The following is a 16,938-nucleotide window of genomic DNA, read 5'->3' as shown; positions in this document are numbered from 1 at the left end:
AATTGGAGGGGGAGTTCTGTCGTGTTTTAAAGAAAATATTTGAATTCATTTACAAAAATATACGTTTAATATTACAGGGTCCGGCACTCGAACTTCAGACCGCGCGCGCAGCTGTGGCCCATGCTGTTAATTCGCTAAATGACAGTCCAGAGTATTGTTTACAAGCGCACGAAAGCAATTTGCCGAAAGTAATCGCGAAAAAAAAAAATGGATTTCAAACGTAATGGTGTGATTGCATTCTATTTGGCTGGATAATCACAAGCAGCGAATGTTCTTGAGCTCGAGCACCTTAAAGTAAATAAAGTTTTTGTTTATCGCACCATTACTCGTTACAATGATACTGGTAGTATCGCGAAACGTCATGTAGGTGGTCATCAAAAGACTGCAACGTCACGTGAAATGGTTCAGACCGGAGCATCCGCCGCATCTCAAAGCCAAGCCTTACAAGATCCAGAAGGCGCATGATCTCACACCAAAGCAGCAACAAGTCAGACTTGAGAGATCGCAGGAGTTGCTTCGCTTGGCGGAAAGCGATAAATTTCCAAACATTGTGTTTTCTGACGAGAAATTTTTCAAATTGAGCTCTTCGTAAACTCCGAAAAAGATAAGGTTTATTTGACCGACCGTTCATACAAGAATTTGAGCCATCGATTGGCAACCAGGAAGCAGCACGAGCCTGGCGTTAATGCGATTTTTTATCGGAAAAGTATTCTAGAGGTTGCTTTGAAGCCGTGAGCAGACAAACAGTTTGGTGGCACGCCATGGATGTTTCAACAGGACTCGGCACCGCCTCACAAAGCTCGAGTAAACCAAGAATCGCTAAAAACCAACGTTCCGACGGGTTCAGACGCAAATCCGATGAACTATTCTCTTCGGGCCAATTTGGAGAGCAAGGTTCGAACTAAAAGATTCACCAGTCTCGAGACGCTGAAAAAAGGCATTATCCGCGAGTGGACCAAAATACCTGCAAGTCACATTCAGGCTGCTTGCGATTTGTTTCTGAACCGTTTGGATTTGTTACCGAATAAATATTTACATTATTGTTGTTTTATTTTTAAAGGCCAAATGCTTATGTCTATTTATTAAAATTAGTTAAAAAAATAAAAAAAAAGAATCGATGTAATCAAAATCCATCAACGTAAGCCGCCTTGATCCCTTTTTGCTGCCAATTCTTCGAACATGATTTCTTGGCACCGCATTCGCACGCGTAATTGTTGCATCGGGTCCAATTTACTCATAAAAGGTAAAAGTGACCGGAAAAATAGTAAATTTTCATTCTCCTCAACGGTGTTAGGTAAACCTTTACAATCCTGTTTATTATTTGATTCGTGTGATCTTTTCGGCTGGCATTTATGGAGCTCATCCGCCATATGTAACGCATCCAAATCATTATCTTCTTCTGAAGGGTAAGGCCTCTTGACACCTGCTAAGGTAGGATCTAAAGGTTGAGGCTTTATCACAACCATAGGGGGCGTAAAACCTTCGACTTGTCTTTTGCTCTCATCATAAACACTTACGTCAGATTCTTCTACCCATTGTGCCACACACAAATTCGGTTCATTAACTTCATCCAGAGTGTAAATTTTCCTAATACTTTTAAACGTATTATCTGTAGGTATAGTATCTTTGGGGGTAGTAACTATGGGTATAGTATCTATTAGTATAGTATCCTTGGGTATGGTATATTTGGGTGTAGTATCAACGGATACTAGCGGCGGTATAGTAGGTGCAATATCTTCGGTTGAGCTTTTGATATCATCGCTGGAACTAGCAGAATCGTTGGAGCGAATATCAATTATGGATTCCGATCTAATATCAATAACCTGTTTACTTGGTGTGTGTGTATTTAGAAGGAAAATCAAATTATTAAAGTGCACCCATTTGGGTTTTTCCCTCTCTTCGATATAATAGGATCCTCCAGAAGTGTAGACTGGCACCTTTTTCAGTTCTTTGATAAATTGATCGCGTAAACTTCGCCATTTACATTTGGCTGTTGACTCTGAAAAATAAAAAATAAAAATAATTTGAGTTATTATTCGGTAGTTTATGTGCTTAAAAACGAAACAAGTATTTTAAATTCTGGGTCTTGAAAACATGAGGGAGAAAACTCATCTGCCGAATCTATTGCTAGTTCCCAAATTTAGAAAAAGGGATGTTCCCCCTGCATCCCTACAATTTATGCCTCCTAGAATATCGCCACAACTGTTTATATGGGAAGAGGAGGAACGCGAAGTAGTCGTAATTCTTGATTCCCTAGAATACCATCTGTAAAGAACTTATAAAGGCAAGAATCTGTAATCAGAGCCGTAGGGAGCATATCCGGGCCCCGGAGGAAAATTCCAAATGCGGGCCCTTTCCAATTATGTCGAATTAATATACTATCGAGTCCGGGTCCTTCTGAGAACTCCGGGCCCGGGGTAAAAAGTCCCCGATCCCTCATCAAAAACGAATTTGTTCTTACCCTATGCATTGTAAAATTTGTCACATAATTTATGGCAAGACAACGTGGATATGCATCTCTAAAAATAAATCAGTATTTTTTTCAACATTATTTGATTATTTCATTATTTTTTATACAACCCCCTTCTTACATTATTTTTGCACTTATATAATATATATATACATTAGGCCGAGTCGATTTGTGGGGAGGGAAAAAAATCGCCCATTGCTCTGTGAAAATCATATTCTAGGGATCAAAATAAGAAACTTTGCCGAAGGAACCATACCTCTAAAACGAATTCTGATGTCCCCCAATTTGGGTCGAACTTTTTAGTTTCTTTTCTCATGTAAAGGCCAAAAATGGTGATATTTTGAAATGATTGTATGGGGAACTCCCCAGGGGAGTTCCAGGGGGTGAGCCACTGGCATGGGTGGATCGGCCGTTCAAAGTTAGTGGGGGTCGGTCATACATTTGGAATCGATTGGAGCACTCTAAATGGGTCAAAGTGGGATTTTTCGTTCGACCCATATTGGGGGACATCAGAATTCGTTTTAGAGGTAGTTAAAAAAACAGGGGTTAAAAAAACAGCCGGAGCGTTGGGAAAAGTTAATCTTTCTAAGGGGACTACGTTCAAAAATAATAAAAAAATGTTTCAAAATATGTTGTCTTTATTTCTAACACGAGTACTTATTGAGCCTCTCTCGCACATAGATTTATGGTAAGACGTCCACACAGCTAAAGCTCATAAGCGCCCGCGCCAACTCGTAAGGTTGGGTAATAATTGATTTATTATAACTCATCCTTTCGTTTGCGTTGACAATAGACAAATGTTAGCAAAGAAAATTATTCACAAAAATATGAACGCGAGTGAAATTTTTAATAAGTACAAACAGTGTTTAGTAACAACAGTTAGTATTATAAACTATGGGTTTTTCAGTAAGAGCGCTTCAACATTAGAACTTTTTTGAATAAAACACAAACGGTTTGACTTTTTTAACTAATTTTTTTTTTATTATCGAGTTTGAACATATACATTTAAGTATGAAATTCGATTTCTTTTGCATGACCACCGCGTGCACGTTTTACGAAGTCCAATCGTTGAACCCAATTTTCGACCACTCTTTTGCATAAATCGGCCGAAATTCCAGCAATTTCGCGTTCAATATTGGCTCTGAGCTCACAAATCGTCACCGGCTTGTTACTGTAGCTGTAGTACTGTACTGTAGTACTACCAATGACTTCACATAACCCCAAAACGGGACGGCTTGTTAAATGGACCGTAAAATGGCCGTAATGCTCTCAAAGTAGCAGCAACAGAACGATTATTTTCATAAAAAATTTGCACGATTTGCAATCGTTGCTCAATGTGTAGCGTTCCATGATGAAATGTATACTAATGTTTACAAATGACAAGCGAAAAATAAAAAATATTGCGTCGTTCGCCCTCCCTATCGGAAAAAAGTTGAAGCGCACCTATTGAATAACCCTATATATATTCATACATATGCAAGAGTGGTTCGAATTTTAAATTAGCATTTTATGCACATTAGAGTTCAAAAAATTCACTTACTAGTCTTATTTGTAAGAATACGTGCATACAGGGAAACTTTTGTTGCTTCAACTTTGCGAATTATCTTTTGGTGTTGCCCATCGGGTTTGCAACACGTCAACTCCTTTGCTTTCAGTTATTTTTGGTTTTAGTATAGAGTCGACAACAACATTGAGAAGAACGAGAACACAAAGCATGTTGATCTAGCACGTCAACTCGGTGCCCCTCTCCTTTCCTCGTCTCCCCGGCTTCCACACGTTACGAGGTGAAGCAACAGAAGTTTGCCTGAATATCCACGGCCTGGGCAAATCAGCGTAAAAAACATACTATTACGAGTACCAATGTATGCAACAAACCTAAAAAATCGTCACAGAATATATTTTTGTCTGCTTTATATTTACTTATACCTACATTCCATACCTCGCGACGTGGCATCGTGCGTGGAGATGCAAGTTTTGTATCGCTGAATTCAAACTCAACAAACGGCAAAAAGAAATGATGAAGAGTTTCGACGTGTTTTTCTTTGTTCATCACACCATCAGCTATGCGTGTATACAACTTTACTCTGCCTCATTGGACTAGTTTCTGCAGCTCGAATGGCTTCGCTCATAATACAAACGACGCACTCATTTTCTTGTGGAGGCGCTGCTTTCGAACACTTGCATTTTTACGCAAAATGCTGTTTTTTTACCCACAGGACTACTTCTATAGCCGTTTCACAGCAAAGCTTTCGAAGGTGCAAATTTCGATTCACTGATTCCGATGTTCAACCATGAGTGCATTTAAGTTAAATGAAGGGGGTCGTTGGAATAAAAAAACGAATGGTTATGTCAGTCTATTATTGCGACAAACTCAGTTCACCTCGGAGAGAACTGATTACATCGTACCAACGGTGACATTCAGCAAGAATTTCAACACTCTCTTTCCATCTCGGGAGGAATGGGGTATGGAACTTTCACTAAACGACTTCGAAACTGCGGCCCATACCGATGGTTCAAAATGGATGGATTTAGAATTAAAAAATCTGTAAGTCTTCCTAATGCCTGCAGTGTCTTCCAGGCGGAAGTATTAGCAACAGGGGAAGCTAGTAGGCCACTAATCGCAGACGTCTCTTTTATGGTAAGTGCAATATCGCTATTCTTTCGGATTACCACGCTGCAATCCAGTCGCTGGATTCGGCGACAACAACCTCTAAACTGGTGGAACAAAACAAGAATAGCTTCCGGGACACCGGAACATTGAAGAAAACGGAAAGCGGACGAACTCCCTAAAATACCTCCGAATGGCGGAGATCAGCGAACATGTAAAGTTAGCAGAACATTATAGCTCACCTACAATCACAAACAAACGTCCATACTAATTTGAAACGAAGCGATACCTAAACACTCACGGCGGTGATAACTGGGTTTGGTCCATAGGAGAGCAGGCAGCCAAAATAGGTGTACCGTACAATGTATACGGTAATATAACCGAAGAAAAAGGAAACTATCTACCACTTCCTCTGTGAGTGTCCTGCCTTGTGGGAAGCGAAAATGTTAACCCTTGGCAAATCGCATTTTGAAAACCTCGAAGAGATGGTCGGTATAGACATAAACAATCATATAAAGTTTCTCAATCGCACAGACTGGATATAGTAATAAAGGAATAACCGTATAACTGGATGGTAGCGAGGATGTGGCAACAAAATGGTGCGGAAACACTAATTGGATTCTTGGTGAAACAACACTTCAACCAGTCAACCATTCCGGAGTATAATTAATTTCAAAGTTTTTTGCGATTTCGCTTTGAGAAATATGTTTGTTGGATTGGTTCGAACAAATATTTACTTCAATAACAACAAAACTTAATCAAAATTATTTACGTGCTACAGTAATGCCTAATGCTATACATATATTAATGTATGTATTATCGATCAAGTTCGACGGTTAGAAATATATCCGTTTTGACTGCCGACTTGTAAGGGCTAAACTATCACTCATATAAAGGGTTTTTCAATTGGCGCCCTGTGGGAGCCATTTTGTTTTGGTGACATCTGTCAAATCTTTTGATTATTATTCAATTGTTTATGCCAAATCATCATGGCAAGTTACACGATTGAACAGCACGTTCAAATGATAAAACTTTATTATCAAAATGAGTCTTCATTAACGCAAACGTTGCGCACATTGCGCCCATTTTTCGGTAGACGTGGTGGCCCTTCAAAGTCGACTCTTCAACGTTTGGTGGCCAAATTTTAGACGACCGGGTCAGTAAACAATCAGCCAACACCTGTACGTTCAAGGAACGCAAGATCGGCCGAGAACATTGTCGCGGTCCGTGAAAGTGTACAGCAGAATCCGAGGCAGTCTATTCCTCGCCGTGCACAAGAACTTGGCCTTTCGCAGACTTCAACTTGGCGAATTTTGCGTCGGGGCTTGAGCCTACACCCGTACAAGATCCAACTGACCCAGGAGCTCAAAGTTGATGACCATAGACAACGCCGTTTGTTCGCTGACTGGGCTTCGAATCCTTTGGAAGAGAACCCCAGTTTTGGGCGAAAAATCATCTTTAGTGAAGAGGCGCATTTTTGGATGAATGGCTGTGTTAACAAACAAAATTGCCGTATATGGTACGACACCAATCCACACGAGGTTCACCAGGTGATAGTGCATCCTCAAAAAGTTACACTTTGGTGTGGATTTTGGGCCAACGGCGACATTGGTCCGTACTTTTTTGAAAACGACGTTGGTGAGGCGGTCATCGTCAACAGCGAGCGCTACACAACGATGATAACCAATTTCTTATGACCCATATTGAACCATATGGACCTAGACGACATGTGGTTCCAGCAGGACGGCGCTACGTGCCACACAGCAAACGCCACGATTGACGATTTCAACATCTACCCGCCCTTATTGAAAAACCCCAACATCTCGGTGTGCCCAGGCGAATCTATTAAAGATGGTATTAGTAGACCAGCTGATCTACTTTATTTCTTTCGTCATGCCCCCTTCCGGATGTCAGAATAAAATGAAAAGCCGTTCCACTCGCACCATCGTCGTATGCTTCTAGCTCCAACTTCAAGTCGGCTGTGCACAATTTATTTGTTTCCTTATTTACACCGCTCGGGAACATAGGTTCTCAGCAAGATTCTTCCATCGTACACGGTTCTGGGCTGTTGTTTTTACGCCGTCCCACGTAATGTCCCCATCTGCTAGCTTTCGCCAACTGATCTTGCGGGTTCCAGCCCAGTGCCATTCTCGTGATGCTATCTGGTGGTTTCCTAAGCTGTGCAACATATAATTATGCCAGTGGCTCCTAAGTTATGAGCAAATATTTAAGACACTCTGGTTCCTTACATCTGAATTATGCAGATATTTCTTTAAGAAAACTCAGAGAGCATTAAAATTTTAGTTTCCTAAATTTAATATTTTTGACATCGACTCTAGTGATATGAAGCCTTAACATAAGTATGTAGCAATAGTGGACGCTGTCACGATCGTTTTCCAAATAACACAAATTTAATAAACTAATCTCTATCTTTGAGATTGTCCTTATACTGATTTTGAGCAAATTTTCTTCATTACTTATTTGAATACAAATCGTACAATATAGTATTTTCCTTTTTTTAACTAGCAACACAACTTGTACCGAAGGCTTCACGCACTTCAAGTTTTGTTGCGATACCTCAACATACTCTGCTCATCTGGTATAAGCAAAAGTATTCTGAACATTTTCGTATAGGTATGTCTATATCTGTCTCAACTCCACTGGGCCGTTGCAGGCAATTACTGTGTGATAAAAGTTTTATTGTAGTCCCTAGCACGCATGAGTATAGAGTATTAACGACTGTACACATAAAAGCATTTTTGTTGTAGGATCGCAGCTCTCAAACTGCAAAATGCTAACAAATCGCATCCACACACCTACACCAAAACACTGACAGCCGGAAAAAGACCAAACACGTTTTCTCGGTTGTGTCTCCAATGTTTCACAAATGCAATAAACACATACATACGAGTTCATGCACGCATTCGTATGTATGTACAAGCATTTGTATAAGAGGCCTTACCGAACTAGAGAGCGTAAATATTTTCGAGCTACTTGTATACATACATGCATATGCACATATATAAGTATAATTACTGCGCCGTCGAATACTAACGACTAACGAACAAGAGAAATGAGAAATAAATGTTAAACTTTTAGGTGCCTACATACATATATACAACTTTAAAAACTAGTTCTTCGACTACTTACTAATCTTACTGGCAGCAATATGCGACAACTGGCTTCCTTTATTTCACGCCTGTACTGTCTACACATATGAAGATATACATATATATTAAAAAAAAATGTACTCACTTGAGATACCACACGCATCAGCCACTTCTTCCCAAAGTTTCTCCGCTGCTATTTGTCGTTCCACATGACGAAGAAGTACCTTCTTCTTATTCCACAAGAGCTCTCTCTTGCGTACTTCGTTTATAAATAACTCCATGTTCAACGGTGTTTCTAACAATACTGCGAGCACTGCGTTATTCTCGAAGACGATAAGCCCGCAGTTGACGTGACAAACGCAAGTAGCTCGTTTTGTTGACACATGAATGCACACATATGCGTCTACACATGATGCAAAGAATAATGAGATGGCGCCCATCGTGGTCCCGTTACTTTGCGCTCAGCGAATTTGACAACTAGTTACTTGATTTTAGCTCCAGTATGGCCAGATTACCATTTTCGTAACTTGATTTAGCATTTTTTTTTTGTTATTTTTATTATTTTTTGTCTCGGAGTTTTAGTTCTTTCTTCATGACATTTTTCTAGCTGTTCTAATTAAAATGTCATGTTTATAATTTTGTAAAATATACATTTTTTAATAATTATTTAAATAATTCACTCAGTTTTATTTAGCTTTACTTTTTTTTAACATCTGGTGGCATTGCCCGCGATTGCCGGTATTGTTTGTGTTCTTCTGCTTTCGGCAGTCAAATCTCTCTCTGGCTACTGCAGAGTTGCCTAGCTTTGGATATAAAAACGCACTAAATGCCCATTTAAAGAAAATAAAACACGAAATTTTATTGTGTTAAGTAAGAACTTTGTATGCGTGACAAATTGTCTGTAGAATGTGCGTTTTTTTTAAATAAATGTGTTATGCTTATGTACAATTTAATTTATGAGTTTTTTTTGTTAATCGAAATTCTTTTGTTAAGGGAACGACTTTTTTGCTATATTTGAAGTTATGTAACTAGATAAGGTACTCTTTTTGTAAAAATATCGTTATGGTTTCTTTAGTATTTTCTGGTATTTTGTTGCTTATTTTTACTATGAATACACCTCTTGATGCTCTATGTCTCACTAAGGATTGATGACCGGAAGAAACGATTACACCTCTATGGTTTCAATTCGCATTCAATAAATTCAAAGGCTTTTTAAAATGTGTAAAAAGGTTTTCAATCTTAAGAAGAGTTGAGAGAGGGGCATTTAATATTTTTGCATAACCTTAAATGGAGCCAAAAATTAAATCTGCACTTTCAAATTATCAAATTTTATAAGAGTAAAAAAATTTTCATTAGCACTAAAATCTTCTCAGAGTGGCCTTTTTTAAACTTCTTTTTTATAATAATACCGTTTTTTTCAACCTAAAGTCTCGGTAGCCTTAAATTAAAAACAAAAAGACACAAACACCAAACTTAAAAATTGTCGCATTTTCGGTATAAAAAAGCACTAAATTTATTGCGAAGAGCAAATGGTTGGCAATACTTCACAACTCTGCAAACGTGACGTCACGTACGCTCTGATGGGCGCAATCTTCTTTCTATCATTCTTGGCGTCTACACATCTACGTCTACAAACGATTCTTGAATTTGTTCGGAAATGAGTGCATACCCTATTGGAAAAACTTTGACTAAGTACAGAATTCGGCCGCCGTAGCCGAATGGGTTGGTGCGTGATTCCCATTCGGAATTCACAGAGAGAACGTTGGTTCGAATCTCGGTGAAACACCAAAATTAAGAAAAACATTTTTCTAATAGCGGTCGCCCCTCGGCAGGCAATGGCGAAACTCCGAGTGTATTTCTGCCATGAAAAAGCTCCTCATAAAAATATTTGCCGTTCGGAGTCGGTTTGAAACTGTAGGTCCCTCCATTTGTGGAACAACATCAAAACGCACACCACAAATAGTAGGAGGAGCTCGGCCAAACCATAAGGGTGTATGCGCCAGTTATACATATATATATAAGTACAGAATTTTCTAGATTCGCAATTATTTCTATTAATGCGGCGATGCGCGTAATATCCATATAAGTATTATTGAATCTTTGGAGCTCCAAACACGTTTGCGAAGCTTTTTTCTCAATCTGCCTAGTTTTAAGTTGCTGTTTGTGTGATGTTTTCAATGCAAAAGCAATTGGGTGCTTGCTCCCTTCATGCTTGCATTGAGATAAAACTACACCGGTTTCGAAAGATGATGCATCAGCTGGTAGCTCTTCATCGAAGTGTTCTAATTGTGCGACTTGAGGACTGTAAATTAGTGCTTACTTGTTCATTGCCCCACGAGAATAATGAATTTTCTTGTTGTTGTTTTAACAGTAATAGAAGCCCCGTCAGTGTAGGGTATATCACTGGTCGTCTTCGTCTGGCTCATCTAAAGGTAGGCCGACGAAACATGCTGTTTCGACGGGTTGGGTCCAGAGGGAGAGGGGTGTTAGAGGATTAGGTTTTAGAGGGCATGTGAAAAGGTGGTTAGTGACGTGCGGAGTATCTTCACATGCCGGACATATGTTTGGTGAAGCGGGGTCAATTCTGTATAAGTAGGAGTTTAACCTGCTACAGTATCCAGAATGTAGTTGTTCCAGTGTTACGCGTGTCTCCCGGGCAAGCGGGAGCTCTTTACTTACAATAGGTAGTGGTTGGTCTCCGATTACGGCATTCACATGGCAAGAGCTTAAGAAGGTGGTTACGGTCTCCCGGTGAATGTCGTTTATTGACTGTCTGGTCCAGAAGATTTCTGTCAGGTGTGCCCTGGATCTCGTCGGCATAGTTTAAGAGGTGTCTCCAGAGGGGCCTTGGAGGCGGCTCTGGCTCAAGCAGGTGTCTGCAAATGTGAAACCTACGGTAGCACCCCAGCAGAATCTGCTTTCAGAACAGTTTATTGTGCTCCATTACAGGGAGCATTTGTGCCTCAATGTGAAGGTGTTGAATAGGGGGCATCAGGAGGCAACTGGTCGCAGTCCGAATGGCAGTATTTTAGCATGTCTGTAGCTTTATCCCCTGCGTATCACTAGTTCCAGGCGACCAGATATGCGCAGCATAGTTTAGAACAAGCCGACCAATTGCCTTAAATGTCGATAGCAACAGTTCTTTGTCTTTGCCCCAAGTGCTGCCGGGAAGCGATTTGAGGAACTTCTTGTGCGGTTGTGTGCGCTAGAAGGGAGAGCAAACTGTCAAAGGTCACACCCAAAATGTTGGGATTGTTTACCGTCGAAATTGGTGTGTCATCGACTTTTACCCTGAGGGACAGTATGACCTCTGTTGTCCAAGTGATAAGGAGGGTTGCCGTGTATTTAGCGGGGGAAAGTTGGAGATTCCTCGCAGTGAAAAAGCGAGGAAGGTCGGTGAGGTAGCTGTTCACTTTGGTCCTGTTGGATATTCCTCGCAGTGAAAAAGCGAGGAAGGTCGGTGAGGTAGCCGTTCACTTTGGAGCACAGATCATCGATGTCATTGCCCGACGCCATTATCGTGAAGTCGTCAGCGTATGAGACCAGGGAGACTCCCTCTGGTGGTTGGGGGAGTTTCTAGATGTAGAAGTTGAACAGCAAGGGTGAAAGGACACCACCCTGCGGTACACCTTGCTTAATCTTCCTCTGCTTTGATATTTGGTCTCGAAAAATCACTGACGAGTGACGACCGCTCAGGTAATTTGCGGACCACCTCTTTTTTCAGCCTTGACTAATAAATATCATCTAGTAGCTTGGAATGGCTGACGATATCGAAGGCTTACTTCACGTCCAACGCTACTAGTACAGTCTCGCAAAGGCGGTTTATCTGGGCGTTTATTTCGGTGAGTACAGTGGTGGTGCTACCACTCGTCGGAAACCGTGCTGATGTGGGGCTGGAGCCAGGTGTTTCGTGAATAGTGGGAGTAGGAGGGCTTGAAGTGTCTTCACTACTGGGGAAAGGCGAGTTATCGGATGATAAGATTCCCCTTGGTTGGTGAGTTTCCCTGGTTTCAGTAGTGGGACCAATCACCCTGCTTTCAGCGATGATGATGCATTTTCTAAAACTATTTGTTTTTGGTTGTTTTAGCAGCCACAGTGCAAATAATCCGCTGACTATTGTGCGGGAGTAAGGATGGAAAGGATAAGTTTTTGGGTTTGAGGAATGAGATTTTTTTTCTTTTTATAAGATACAGGGAAAGTAGGTAAATTTGGACAAATATCTAAACTGACCAGCCTATCCGCTTTTTCATGAAACTTTGGTACTGGTGCAAATGATGTTTGTCTTGCCTTTTCGCATTATATATTTATTCCTTTTACTCCATAGTGAAGCATAGGGCTACAACAAAACTCTTAAATCTGTCCCTGTCCAATGACATTCTTTTAATTTCATTCCAGTTCATTTCACTTAGTGTTATCTCCTTCTCTAGCTGTCTTCTCCAAGTATGCGCTGGGCGTCCCCTTTTGCGTGATCCCTGTGGGTTCCATTCAATGGCTTGCCTCGTGATATCTTGTGCGGGTTTTCTGAGCGTATGGCCGATCCAGTTCCACTTTCTTTTCAGAATATTTGTTTTGATGAGCGTATAGTTCGTCAGCTCCCACAGTCTGTCGTTGGGTATAGTTTCTGGCCACCTTATCTTTAGTATACGCCTAAGGCAGCGATTTGTAAAAGATTGTATGCGTTGTATTAGCCGTGGCGCAGCATTCCATGTTTCACATCCGTATAGTAAAACGGATATGACGTTGGAATTAAATATTTTTAGTTTGGTGCCACGCGACAAGAATGAGGAGCTCCAGATGTTTTTCAATTGACCGAATGCTTGCAGCGACTTATTTATTCTGTTTTCGATGTCTTCCGCACAGCCGCCAGAGGTTGAGATAATGCATCCTAGGTAGCAGAAACTATGAACTTCCTCTAAAGGTGTTGAGTTTAGTAGGAATGGGCGCGTGTTGTTTGCATTTATGCGCATGGCCTTGGTTTTAGAGACATTGATGTTGAGTCCCACATTGGTACAGCCGTAGACTTCATGCAAAGACTTGCTTTAAAGTTTTAATTGCACTTGCATTCGTAGTCCCAGAAACGTCTTCATATTTCTTGCAAAGTTCTTGAATTTGTATATCATAATTATCTCTCTCATAAACGTTTGCTATTTGTGTAATCTGAAAACCGAATTCTCCGAACAGTTCAAGACCAAAGAGATTTTTGCTATTTTGCTTACTTCCACACCTTGTTTGGGTGAGCGATTCCCCTAAACTCCATGCAGAGATATATAGAGTTTCGGCTGGTCTTCTATTGATTAAATCTATAATTTTTTTGTTTGATTCTGCCTTTACCATGCCGGCTACAATATTCACCGCTTCAATTGTGTCAATTCGCCGTTCATTCATTTGTTGAAATTTCGTTTTGTGTTCATTACTTTACCTTCGCTTTGCCTTGGCATACAAAAAGCAGCTAACATAATTGACCCTTTTTAGCGCATTTATCGCAGATTACGTTTTGGAATTTGCATTGCTCCCTTGAATGAGAAGGGGACCACAACCTGGCATGACTGAAGTTTCATTTGTTTTTTTTGTGTTCAACTTTTAAATTATAGGAATTCTTACTTTGCTGCTCACTTCTTTTCTACCAACTTTTCTGTGTGTTCATGGCGTTTATTTGTGCTGGAGATGAACTTGTATTCTCTTTGATCGTTGCTACAGTTTTTGTTGTTGCTTCAAAAGTTTCAGCAAACAATTTTCCGGGGCACGCACTTGATCGAATGGTGTACGAACTATGATTTGGTTACGTATCATTTCGTCTATGAAATTGACTGCGTTCCACTCTCTGTGTGTTTGCCTACGCTTCATTTCGCGCTTAAAAAAATCATAACGAGCAGCGACTATGTGCCGTTTTGACTGGAAATGTTCTGAAGTCAGTTGTAGGTATGCCTGCGATTTCAGTTTTGCAACGCCAAACAAATTCTTTAATAACTCAAACAATGCTGTACAAATCCACGATGGAAAAAACGGCTTCTGTTTATCTGGATGGCTTGCCGAATGTGCCTCGAAATACTGCTAAAGCTGCTCCAAGTACGATTCCCAATTCTGCTGGTCTTTATTAAATGAATGAAATGGTGAAATAACTGGCGATTCCAATTTGCAACTAGAATAACTGTTGCTAAGCATGGACTGTTGAATTGAGAGCATCCACTTCTTTAGTTTACTAAATTTAGTATTTTTGACTTCAACTCTACTTAATTTCACGCTCGTTCTTGAAAAAAAAATTACTAAGCCTAAGAATTTTAAGATTGTCCTTATACTGATTTTGAGCAAATTTTGTTCATTACCTACTGAAATATCACATTTTCCTTTTTTTACTAGCAACACAACTTGTACTGAGAGGTTTTGCTGCTCTTCATTCCAAATACATATGTATGTATTTAATGCGTCTATCTCTATCTCAATTTCGCTGAACCCTTAGTGCGCATGAGTATAGAGTATACAACTATATACATGCATACATACAAAGGCATATTTGTTGTAGGATCGCAGCACTTAAACTTCAAAATGCTAACAAATCGCATCCACACACCAACAATAAAACCACTGACAGCCTGAAATAGACCAAACACGTTGTTGTGTCTCCAATGTTTCACAAATGCAATAAACACATACATACGAGTTCATGCACGCAATCGTATGTATGTACATGCATTTGTATAAGAGGCCTTACCGAACCAGAGAGCGTAAATATTTTCCAGCTACTTGTATACATATGTACATGCATATGCACATATATAAGTATAATTACTGCGCCGTCGTATACTAACGACTAACGAACAAGAGAAATGTGAAATAAATGTTAAACTTTTAGGTGCCTACATACATATACATATACAGCTTCAAAAACCAGTTCTTTGACTACTTACTAATCTTACTGGCAGCAAAATGCGACAATTGGCTTCCTATATTTCACGCCTGTACTGTCTACACATATGAAGATATATTAAAAAAAATGTACTCACTTGAGATACCACACGCATCAGCCACTTCTTCCCAAAGTTTGTCCGCTGCTATTTGTCGTTCCACATGACGAAGAAGTACCTTCTTCTTATTCCACAAGAGCTCTCTCTTGCGTACTTCGTTTATAAATAACTCCATGTTCAACGACGCTTTCCACAATACTGCGGGCACTGCGTTATTCTCGAAAGCGATAAGCCCGCAGTTGACGCGACAAACGCAAGTAGCTCGTTTTATTGGTATATGTACACATATACATACTTACATACATAAAATTAGGCTTCGGGTAGGTATACAACCGATTCATATATTGCATTTACCCTGTAGGAAAAACCTAAACTAAGGACCGAATTTTCTAGATTCGAAGGAAGGCTATTTCTGTTAATTTCGAACTGGTTAGAAATAATTGTGTAATTTTCACTATGTCAAAAAAATCATAGATGGGCACACTGCATTATATATTTACTACATTACAAATATCATTAATCGGTAAAATTTTACTGATAATTAAATTTAATTGTGCCAGTTAACTTTTACTGATTACTGAAAGAAATTCCGGTAGAAATATTCTTTTACTGATTACTGAAAAAATGTTAGTAAAAATATTATTTTACTGATTACTGAAAAAATTATAATAAAAATATTTTTTTACTGCTTACTGGAAAAATTGCAGTAAAAATATTTTTTTTACTGATTACTGAAAAATATGGAGTAAAAATATTTCTTCACTGAGTACTGAAAAAAATTGTAGTAAAAATATTTATTTCTTTAAATTGTACAATAGTAAAAATACTTGCATTATCAGTAAAATATTTACTCTATACTGAAAATATTCGTAGTTACTGGTAGTTACAAATCAATGCCCAACCACTAGATTCAATAAATTATTAGGAGGTCATACCAGTTTCTATGCTGCAAGCACGAAATCTCGAAGAGATACATCTTGGAAGTATTAGAAATATGGAAAATATTCCTGGCCGAAATAGTAAGGGAACAACAAAACTTCCGTAGACGTCGTGCTTGTGCAGGGGAAAAGTAGAGCGCTCCGGCGAATTGTAAATGTAATACTATATATCACATTAAATAAATCGCATGAGAGAGAATAATGCACGGTGGTGCGTCAAAATGCTGTATGAAAATATGTATTAGATTTTTTAAAATAAACAAGTTTCCCTCCAATATCAAAGTTCTGAATCCCTAAAATTTTTTAGTCGCAGTACAAAGACGCGTCAACTTTTGAGTGCGAATAAAACTAAACTCAGACGTGCTAGACTATAACCAAGGTGGATTTAATAAGGTGACAGCATTCACCCAGCTGAATTTTTCGCCGTAGGTATGGCTTACGTCAAAATGATATGCTTTGTTTGTATGTATTGGTATGTTTACATTCGTATGTTTACATTTGCTTGCTGATTTTGACATGATGCTTGCACCAAACGCAACAACAAATACATGTAGGGTTTTACTTATATGTGTTTGCTGTCACCTGTAATAAATTCGCCTTGACTATAACTTTGTTCAGCGAGAATGATCAGCTGTGCCTTTTCTAAGGCATTCTCTGCCGAAGTACATGTGTATGTATGTATGTGCACCAAGTCATTTTGAAATAACGTAAAAACACAGACACTACTCTGCGATGCAAAGGAAAGAGAGACGGGCTGTGATAGCTCATTCAAAACGGCTGTTTATGTTGAATGTACATACATATGTATGTATGTATGCATACGCTTCATATAGTCGGGGATGATTTTCCT

At 39.5% G+C, this 16,938-nt stretch overlaps 1 protein-coding gene across 1 annotated transcript; it reads right to left on the bottom strand.

Moving 5' to 3' along the window:
- Positions 1-1,042: 1,042 nt before the first annotated feature.
- On the bottom strand, positions 1,043-8,489 carry LOC128868025 (uncharacterized). Its single transcript, XM_054109741.1, has 2 exons — positions 8,334-8,489; positions 1,043-1,999 (listed from the first exon to the last, which is right to left on the bottom strand). The coding sequence occupies exons 1-2, from the start codon at positions 8,467-8,469 to the stop codon at positions 1,134-1,136; spliced, it is 1,002 nt and encodes a 333-aa protein (XP_053965716.1). The 5' UTR covers positions 8,470-8,489; the 3' UTR covers positions 1,043-1,133.
- Positions 8,490-16,938: the final 8,449 nt, after the last annotated feature.

This window comes from Anastrepha ludens, chromosome 6, assembly GCF_028408465.1.
Source record: "Anastrepha ludens isolate Willacy chromosome 6, idAnaLude1.1, whole genome shotgun sequence".
NCBI lineage: Eukaryota > Metazoa > Arthropoda > Insecta > Diptera > Tephritidae > Anastrepha > Anastrepha ludens.
This window is presented reverse-complemented; position numbering and strand designations above follow the sequence as displayed.